The 10,234-nt window shown below is 35.5% G+C and overlaps 2 protein-coding genes across 2 annotated transcripts; one reads left to right on the top strand and one right to left on the bottom strand.

Annotated features, from left to right (window-relative positions):
- Positions 1 to 57: 57 nt before the first annotated feature.
- LOC131781181 (ELAV-like protein 2) lies at positions 58 to 2,525 on the top strand. Its single transcript, XM_059097823.2, has 2 exons — positions 58 to 222; positions 608 to 2,525. The coding sequence occupies exon 2, from the start codon at positions 731 to 733 to the stop codon at positions 1,712 to 1,714; it is 984 nt and encodes a 327-aa protein (XP_058953806.2). The 5' UTR covers positions 58 to 222; positions 608 to 730; the 3' UTR covers positions 1,715 to 2,525.
- A 485-nt stretch (positions 2,526 to 3,010) lies between these two features.
- Positions 3,011 to 9,723, bottom strand: LOC131781182 (nucleoporin Nup37). Its single transcript, XM_059097824.2, has 8 exons — positions 9,604 to 9,723; positions 9,053 to 9,343; positions 8,505 to 8,656; positions 7,358 to 7,467; positions 5,736 to 5,917; positions 5,004 to 5,054; positions 4,588 to 4,672; positions 3,011 to 3,295 (listed from the first exon to the last, which is right to left on the bottom strand). The coding sequence occupies exons 2-8, from the start codon at positions 9,334 to 9,336 to the stop codon at positions 3,182 to 3,184; spliced, it is 978 nt and encodes a 325-aa protein (XP_058953807.2). The 5' UTR covers positions 9,337 to 9,343; positions 9,604 to 9,723; the 3' UTR covers positions 3,011 to 3,181.
- Positions 9,724 to 10,234: the final 511 nt, after the last annotated feature.

The following is a 10,234-nucleotide window of genomic DNA, read 5'->3' as shown; positions in this document are numbered from 1 at the left end:
TGCGCTAAAAATACGTCTGTTTCAAATCAGAATGGATTTATGGGTAATTTGGCAATGGCGACTTCAACTTTCCATGCTGTCTAGAGAACGAGACAAGAATTGACGCTTTCTACTCGCGGCGAACCTCATTGTAGCTGGGAAAGTTGTTAAGAGAGAGGGTTCAAAGTGCGAAGGAACATATAAGTTGCGCATCCGAACTTCAAAAAAACGGATCGTTTTGGGGTAATATGATTTTGTAATAGATTTCCCGTGTTTTTCTCAAAAGCCAGCTGTGAATAGAACCTTACAAGTTTCTCGTTAACTTTGAACAGCGATGAACTAGGCGTATAATCATACATTAAGTGTGTAATCTTACATGAAGCTTTCTTTTCTTTAAAGAGAAAAGTGGATAAAAGCGATCGCTTCCAACTAAAGAATGCCTCCTACTTGTTATTTTGAGTAGTTCATCGTTTTAGTTTGATATTCATAGATTTTTAACTTCGTATACGTAAACAGATTAGGGATAGGCTGTGTTAGGGAGTTGCTTGTTAACTTAAGTTTTTGAGGTTTGGTCTTGTTACATTTTACACTAGAGCTGACTTTTGATTCATTTTTTTTTTTTATCCAGAAAGTTTTAAGAGCCAAAAGTTCCAGAAATTGTTTTCTTCAACCTTGATTCCTCTGAGATTTGTGATAAGACTTGTCTAACAGTGCCATATATTTGTATCCCTTGTTTAAATTTTGTTCTACTATGGCAACTACAGGAGATAGTGGTGAATCAGAAAACAAGACCAATTTGATAGTCAACTACATTCCACAAAGCTACACTGATGCTGAATTTAAGGCACTGTTTGCAACTATTGGTCCGACCAAGAGCTGCAAGATCTGCCGCCACAAATCAACAGGCTACAGTTATGGCTTTGGCTTCGTAGAGTATTTTACACCTGAACATGCACAGCTGGCAATCAATACACTCAATGGTCATCGACTAGATAACAAAACCTTGAAGGTTGCCTTGTCAAGAAAAGGAGGAGAGAAGATCAAGGGAGCAAATGTATATGTCCGAAATATACCAAAATCATGGACAAATGATGATCTGAAGGCACTTTTCAACCCTTATGGTAGCATAGTCAATACCAAAATTCTCATAGACCAGTTAACCCAGTCCTCCAAAGGTGTTGGGTTTGTCTTATTTGATCTAAAGACAGAAGCTGAAGGAGCCATCAATGCCTTAAACAACACCATGCCCCCTGGAGGCACTGAGATCATGTTTGTACGTTTTGCAGATGACAACACAAGTAAATTAAAGCCCCCACCTACAGCTGCTGCTTCTCAGCGTCCAAGTTTTAACTTGCATCCACAAGGTGCTATTGGACCCATGGCACAAGCCATGATGAATCGTCGTGCCAACCGCTACAACCCCATGATGGGAGGACCTCAAATTCCTCCGCCCATGGGGTTCAGCCAGATGTCTTCCCAGGGTGAAGGATTCACTCTGTTTGTTTATAATATTGGTGCCAGGGCAACAGAGGCTGCAGTTTATGAACTTTTTTCACCTTATGGTGAAATAAAGAAAATTAACATTATGTGGGACTGGGAAAAATCTCAGTGTAAAGGTTTCTGTTTTGTAACCATGGCTACTCTGGCACAGGCTCAAGCTGCAATACTTGCATTGAATGGTTATAAGTATGATCAACGTCCTCTACAAGTGAAAATTAAAACTCCAAAGATGTAACTTACTATTTGGCACACAAAGGGACAAAAACAGAACAAAGTTTATCAGCAGGTTTTTACTAATAATCTGGTTAGTGACTCAACTTGTTAGAACTGTCATTACAATAATAAATACTGTTGAAAAATTTGTTTTTAATTTCTTTCAAATAGATTGGTTTGTTTTCCATGAGCCATTGCTTAGCTATTCCAAAGTGCAGCAAAATTTTCCTTGAATAAATGCTTATACTTTTTAGACTGAATTTCTATTTAAAGATATTAGTTTCTTGCACTTTCAAGCACATGGCCAGTGTAATACCATATGTTATGGTTCATTTTTATCTTCACATACTGTAGTTATTTATAACTAAAAGTTACTTGTATTTGCATCGCTTCAGTTTGCATGATTTGTCCAGGTATGTTAATCATATCTAGAGCCATTTAATGGATAGCATGTCACTGTAACTAGTATGAAAATCTTCAGAGGCCAGTGAGTGGAGAGCAGTTCCTTTTTCTAACCCTTTAACACCTTAGAGTGATAAGCATCTAATTTCTCCCAAAAGTATCACCCCTGAATTAAAAATAAAGGTCATGATTGATGGGTAGACAAATTCTCCTTGTAAGTAACATAGGAAACAAATACAAAACAGTATGGAGAACTTGTATACTGATGTAAGGAGTCGAGGGTTAAAGATTTACATGTACATTTACAAACGTTATGCTGATCAACAGAGTTTGAATTCATGTTTTAATTTTTTCTGGCTTCATGTATCTGTTGTTAGCAACTACACAGATGCCATACTAAAACCCAATAAATCAACTTCTGTGTTAATGTACATTATGCCACAGTGTATTTTATAATTTCAGGGTTCATACTGTTTCAAACTTATGGACTCCCATGACAATTGATGACACTTTCTTGTAAGACATTTATAAAGTTCTCACATGACATTTGTCTGAGATGTTGATTTCAAAGTATAACGTAAGAATAATATCTTCATGTTACATTGATTGTTGCTAATTTCATTCATTCCAGCCAGACCTAGACAGTTGTCTTGTAATTCCATGACTTTCAAGTTTTTCCATGCTCTGTTAATGCTCTCACATGCTTATCTTCAATGATGTTGAAATAAGACTATGTATTAAAGTGGATTCTCTCAGACTATGGACTGGATTAAATCTCTTACACGTTTTTACCAAAATGAACTTGAATGATGTTGAAATAAGACTATGTATTAAAGTTGATTCCCTCAGACTAAGGACTAGATTAAATCCCTTACACTTTTTTAAAAAAATGAAATAACAGCAGGCTATTGTTAAACACAGTTAACTCTCCTTCTTTATTTTTATTGAAAAACAAATATGCTACACTCTATGTACATAAATGTTTTTAAGGTTGTTTTGGAGTTCATGTCACATCTCTATTCCATCTGTGGTGTGAGGAGAAAGTAATTATTCACCTTCATTACTTCTGTCAGTTCTATTTTGATCATTATACTTCTAAGAACCATAAATGCACCTTGTTCCCTCCAGCTGAGGCACATACAGGTAAAAAAGGGTGCCATGAAAGTCCTCCTCCAGTCGGCATCTGGCATGACACAGGGATCTTGCAAGAAAAATTTGGAACGAAAATTGAAATTAATGAAACTCGCATCTCTGGGAACATTTTAATTCAGTGTTTAAAAGCCAAGACCAGAGTAACAACACCGAGCAATGAATGATGGCAATTGAACTGAGAACAGTGCAATATTTACTTTGAAATCAAACTTGTGATTTCAAAATCAAATGTGAGTTAGATGATTTCAGATGAAAATTGCATGTCACAGAGTCCAATTACCTCTAATTACCTCTATTTTGAAACTGCAACACTCAATTGTCCAAATATTGGGTTTTTTGGTCTGTAAAAGTATTTTATTGATCCAGTACTTTGCTGGTTTGTTAAAAGTTGCAAAAGTTATTAATCATTTTCTTACAATTTGACTGGTGATTTTAAACAAGCCTTGAAATGTGATTGGTTGTTGGATTTTAGTAAAGCTTTCTCATTGGCCAGGAAGAAATGCAATTTAGAGCAAAAAAAGGTGTGATTCATGAATAAATTGCACTATCAAGAGCCAATCAGATTGCAAGGATCACCAGTAATTTCAAAACATTGACTAATGTCAGTTATAAGTGTAGGTAATAACATGACAAAAAGCGCAATTTAGTGTTAATAAGCATTAGAACATTTTTCAAATACAACAAAATCAAATAAGCCCGTGGAGTGAGTGAAATTATGTTGTCTTTGAAAAATTTGCTAGAGCTTCTTACACCAAATTGCACCAGAAATTGTGGTATTACTTGTAAATAATTCACATGAAAAAAGCATCACAGAAATCAAGACAGGCAAAACTTGATGGTGTGCACTATTTGTTATTTGCACTTCTGTTGAAAGTTTGCTCTTGTGTCAGAAACAGGTTATTTTTTCCATGTACTTTATTAACAAAATTACAACATAAATCCCAACAGATGATTTAGAGGACATTTTGAGAAGTCCAAATAGGAGAACACAAATTTAAACCTAGTTGTCATTAGTTTTCTTTCAGCTGAAGGTAGAGTAGGTGCTTACTTTAGCAGGTCAATAAAAATACGCAAACATTCAAACCTGCAATTTACCCTTATTCCTCTAAATATACTGCTTCAACAACAAATCTCACTTAGTTTCCAGCAGAAATTTCAGTTACCTTTTCTCACAAAACAAAAGCCAACCACAACTCACATAAAATCCCTACAAATCTTTTCAATACTCATGGTAGTAAGATTTGAAACAATATACAGCATAGCACTTCATCTGATAGTGTTACCCTGCTTGTAAATAAGGAAGATAAAGAGTAACATGGATCAGAAAAAACCTCAACCCACCTTGTGATGCCCCATGTGATAAACATTGATGTGGTTACCAGGACGACCAGTGGTAGCAAACAGATTCTCATGCACATGTGACCATCTATGGAGTAAAACAACAAGTTGAAGTGAATTTTGTTAAGTTACTCATTTTGGCAACGAGTCAGTATAAAAACTCTGTTATATGGACTGGACTCATCCTATCATTCAGTAAATTTCATAAAGCCTAATCAGAATTCATACTATTTGCTAACACTTCTTGAATCCAAAACAAAATTAAGCTATGTAATCCACTGTGTCAAGAGTCAATTCTTTTCTTGGTGTTGCAGATTACTATTAGTATTGGCAGCCAAAGGATTATAACAACCATCAAATATAGGAAACTATGGCAAACACTGGAAACAAACATATAACATTCTGCGCAATTCAATTACCTAAATTTGCATACTCCTTTTAAATGAGCCTGTTCTGCAACTTCTGGTAGACTGTGATGAAATCAATAATTCATAAAAATTATCATTTAAAAGAACTATTAATTGAAAGTAGTAATTAAGTAACATGCAATAATTTTCTCATACCATAGTTGCTTTAAGTGTGGATCCTAATGCTTCAACTACAGATTGATAGTTGTATGACAGTTGAAATGGTCAACTGGTTTACTCATCACCTCATAGAGCATTGTGCACCTCCTCTCACTTTTTTTTTTCATGCACTACCAGTCTCAACTGTTTTAAACATGTATTTAAAAATGTCTCTTTTATACTTCTTGACTCTCTCCTGCAAAGATCTTTCAGTCTGGCTGATGTAAATGTAGTGCATTTACATGTTAATTAAAACTAAAATACCTCTATAGGACAGAATCTTAACTATGATGTTAATATTGTTTTATACAGGGGTTTCACTAAAAGCCAGGCACAGGCCATCTAACACCACGTTTAAGACCTCTTACTGTGGTGTGTCTGCTTGAAGGTTCTTGTGTTTGGGTTTCACCTTATGGCACTTAGCCCACTAAATCAGCTGCTCATGGAAAAAGTTATTGAAACCACTGTCTGTGGTTAAAATAACTATCAAAATTTTTGAGAGGAGATCCAAACTTAAGATATATTCATAGGGATACGTTGAACATTATCAGTCGAGTGAAGTGAAAACCAATTTGACAAACATACCTTGACTTTGACATATCCCAGATAAGCCAGTCATCCCTGGCTACTGCACCAACTTTCAGAGCATTGGCCTTACACCAATCAGCTGAGATGAGAGGAAGCTGCTCAGTGCTGAGAGACATGATGGGCTGCTGGCTCACCAAGTCATAAAATCTTATTATTCCATTCTTTTCAGCCACCATCAGCTGTTGTCAAATAGTAGAAATTAAATATTATGGTTATTCTATAATTAAAAAAAAAAAATGAAAAATATTTGGATCAATATCAGTATCTGGGCAACTGCCCACCTACCCCTCCCCTAACTCAACAAGAGTCAATTGATAACAAGTTAGGGTTAATGTTGGGTTAGGGGAGGGGTAGGTGGACAGTTGCCCAGATACTGATATTGATTCAAATATTTAATAGTCTTCCTAAGTGGCCTTTTAGAATAAATATCATCCAGTTTTTAATAGGAAATAGAGGGACACTTGACCAACCTTTCTGGGCTAAAACATATTTTTTTCTATCATTCCTCAGTACACACCATTTACATCAAGTAGTCAATGTTTTCCCCTCTTTATTTAAACTACAGTGTGTTATTTTATTTTACTTCAGAGATTTTCATAATTATGTAATAAATTTTTAAGACATGTTCAACTTACCCCACCAGTTGCCTTAAATTAATATGTCATGTCAAGAGTGAAAATCTTATCTCTACTCTTATGACAGTTCCTAAGAATAACTACTCTAATCCCAAGATTCCAAATTTGTTGCATTCATAATTAAAATCCAAGGATGATATCACACCAAGAGTGTTAGTATTTCAGAGTAATAAATAGGGAATCAGAGTAATCATTCACAGTGGCCCATAGAGGACATGCCACATTTTTTTTTTATCCTGCAGTAACTGAGATTTACAAATAAAAATATCATGCAATAAATTAAAAATTATTGCACTATATTTTGATTTTACCATGGGATAAATGAGATTTATCATGCAAGAAAAAATATGGCATGTCCTCTATGGGCCACTGTAATCATTATCTCAATTTAACTCTTTTAACTCCCATAAGTGACCAAAACATAATTTCTCGTTACAATATCAGTAGATGCATACAATGAGAATAAAGAAAACATCGACCAAGGGATTATTAGTTGATCCAACACCAAATTATCCAAACTAATATGAGAAGATTTGTATGAGGAGCAGTAAGGAGAATAACTAAAAAGATCTTGAGAGTGAAAGGGTTAACACACTGATGACAGACAGACAGACTGACAATTAACTCTTTAAATCCCATGATTAGAGTTTTAATTCTCCCCTCAAGCTGCTACACCTTTCCTTGTAAATTAGTTACAAGAATTTGGTGTTAAATCAAGAGAACAACTTCAACCTGATAAGTTTGAATATTCTCATAACCTGTTAGCTGGGTAATGAGTGGATATTATGGGGAGAAGTTACATATTAATCACATCTGCGAGTTAAAGGGATACATGAGAAATGAAAGACATTCTCAATAAAGAGGTATTGTCATGACTTAACACCCTATATTTGGACTTAAAATAAGACAACTACTTTAATTGAATGTTATTTTTGCAAGGACATAGATAAATTTTGTCATTACATTTAAATCATTCATTTTAACCTTGTTTGGTTCAACAGGATTCCATTTAACACTCATTCCAGCTGACCCAAGAGGAATGGATGTCTTTTGTGCTCCAGTCTCCAGATCCCACAGCCGACAAGTATGATCATCTGTTAAAAAGTATGTATATTAAAAATTGGCAGATGTTTGATCTATTCTTGAATCAAACAAACTTTTTGCAACCTTATGTGTCTGAGGTCTAATAATTTTATCCATATCAGAACAAAACCTGAAATATCATCAGAACTGTCAACAAGTTTGAAAGTGGAAGGCAGTAAGAAATAAAAGGCAGCCAGGTTATAGTGGATGCCTTGTTGTTTGGTCAGATTTTATACAGGACTGGTAACAATTCATTTACAAATTCCCAAGGACTCTACAAAGTTTTCAAGAATCTTTAAGAAAATTCTGAGGGTGAAAACTTTCAACAAAACTACCTTAACCTGTCTCCAGTGAATTTAGCATTCAATTCTACTTAAATCTTGGAATTGTTTGTTTCACAAATTTCTTCAATATTTCAATAGTAAAAAGTAAAGCCTTTATACAGGCCCAAGTGGCCCATGGGGCCGGTGCTTAACTCCAGTTTTCTTAGTATGAAGCGGCTAGGAGTATTGCTACTCCCCCCCTGGATGGGATGCTATGGGATGCTTTTTCCCTTTTATTGGCAGTTATCAAATGGTAAAATGAGTTGAAAGTAACCTGTTAAGGGCAGACTAGTCAGAGGTTTGGAACCATAACTGGCTCTCAGTGACAGCTCTGTATCATTGCAATCCTTTGTATTTAGTAAAATCATAATTTCAATCCTAGAAAAGCTTGTAAATGATAACTTAATTACAGAGAAAATTCTTACAACTTTTGTCATGTATAGCAGTAAATTAATTCAAAGTGCAGTAATTCCAACCCCCACCTCATTATTTGGGGGATTTTAATGAGAAGAGTAAGGAAACTTGTGTTGGGTTCAAAGCATAATGCAATACTTATAGTGTGATAAAGTTTTATAAACATACCAAGAACCTCAATCCAAGGATAACAAACCAAGCCCAAAAATCCTCCTAAACAGATGTATATTGTACACCCACTACCACCTACCAGCTTCAAAGTCTGTTGTACACGACAACCTACATATCATATAATAACTACTGTTACTTACCACTGACACTAGCCACATTGAGGCCAGTTACTGGTTCAATAACACAATCATTAATGTAACTTAGATGTCCTTCTAAAGTGGTCACTGTTGATGAATCCCTGCCATCAGAAATGAAATAATGAAGCTTCCTATCTTCTCCTGCTGTACAGAACCTAAAATATGTTGGAATTTTTCATTAGCATTATAAAAAACCTGGATGGTGAGCCAATGAAGCCAATGAATGAAACTGGATCCAGTTTTGATAAACATGTCAAGAAAAAATTTTGTTTTTTGTAGACCCTATTCATTACTGAACACCTTTTCAGGTAAAAAAATAAAAAATGTTTTTCTAAGACATCAAAAGATATCACAGATTGCAGGCAGTAACAAATCACTTACAGATTATGTAGTATTCAGTTTTTTGTCTGAATCAATATGTGTATTTCTTATTCATATCCAGACTGCAGCTTTATTAAGGTATCAAATGGAGAGAGTTGTTTTGGCAAAGGATCTTTTCTGTCTTAACTATTATGCATTACAATCAGAGCTACCTTCAAACATTCACTCACTGGAAAGAATAAGGTAAGTGTTGAATGTTTGTTTTAGGAGACCAGGCAATAGACAGAACACTTGTTCCATGATGAAAATCTGTGATATGTTTAAACTGCAGAAGAGGAAGGTGACTGTCTTGGGCCTCCTCTTGGAAAAGACACATGCCCAGTGCTACTCTGTTTTCGCCACCATAAGCAATAAGACCTGCTGCCTTGTCAAATGGACAGAACTCTACGACATTCACATCTTGCACACTATCGAATGAAAATGTGCTCGGTACAGCTCCATTTGCCGAAGGCATTTTGTTCCTGCAAAATTTAGAACAATTCCAAATTCAACAGACTGTAAATTAATTGAGTTAAATATGACACTATGAAATTTTAGGCAAGTTTTATAGCCCTAAACTAGACTTAAAAATCAAGAACCATTCAGCTCTTGAGCGGTTTATAAGTACACATGGAGTGCTGTGGGCGACCGTGAGTTGCGACCTTCACCTAGATACAGTTCTCAGACAAAAAAAAATCAAAATTCTATCAATGGACTTCTTTGAACGTGAAAGTCGACCTACCCTTACTATATGTGCTCCGTTCCTTTGGAATTACAGAAAGTTACTGACACATGCCACTGGCGCCATTTTCAAGGCTCGAGAACTGCAAAATCGAGCAGGCGTTCCAAACGATGAGAAATGTGTAGACTGGAAACGAGCGAAATAATGATTCCACCAGACATTCACCCTATCCTTGTCTGAATCAAAGATTAGCAAGGTCGCAATAAGACCAGAATACTGAGAAGAAAAAATTATCATGAAAGAGTTAATAGGAGTTCATTAAAAACCGGCGTTCGTTATTGGAGCAAAATGGGGTGCTATTAATTGTTTCAGCCCTATGGCCTTTTTCCGTGGTGAAATTAACATGGTTTACCTCGCAACTACGAAAACTCGTTTTAGATGCGCGTTCTAATTTGTAGGGGTGGTAATAACTTAAATTTATTTTTTCAGTTGGCTTCAATTGGTGCCCTTGCGAAAAGACGGTAGTCCACGGTAGTCTGAACATTTGAAGTTGAAATATGAAGTGTAACGATAATGTTGCTCATAGAGGAAATGCCTATCTTGCTACGCTCCCTATGCATGAAAATGCTGAGACTCCTTTATCTTAAAATTCAGTGCCCATTGGAAATATCATGATCATTTTTGCGATTTG

The sequence above is a fragment of the Pocillopora verrucosa genome, chromosome 1 (assembly GCF_036669915.1).
Source record: "Pocillopora verrucosa isolate sample1 chromosome 1, ASM3666991v2, whole genome shotgun sequence".
Lineage (NCBI taxonomy): Eukaryota > Metazoa > Cnidaria > Anthozoa > Scleractinia > Pocilloporidae > Pocillopora > Pocillopora verrucosa.
This window is presented reverse-complemented; position numbering and strand designations above follow the sequence as displayed.

What these genes read in the sequence shown, in the direction of transcription:
- LOC131781181 (XM_059097823.2), top strand. Translation starts at nt 731, where the DNA reads ATGGCAACTACAGGAGATAGTGGTGAATCAGAAAACAAGACCAATTTG.
- LOC131781182 (XM_059097824.2), bottom strand. Translation starts at nt 9,336, where the DNA reads ATGCCTTCGGCAAATGGAGCTGTACCGAGCACATTTTCATTCGATAGT. An exon ending in CACTTACCTTATTCTTTCCA is followed by an intron (nt 8,657 to 9,052) that starts GTGAGTGAATGT and finishes AACATATTTTAG; the next exon opens with GTTCTGTACAGCAGGAGAAG. An exon ending in ATCACATGGGGCATCACAAG is followed by an intron (nt 3,296 to 4,587) that starts GTGGGTTGAGGT and finishes TTTTCTTGCAAG; the next exon opens with ATCCCTGTGTCATGCCAGAT.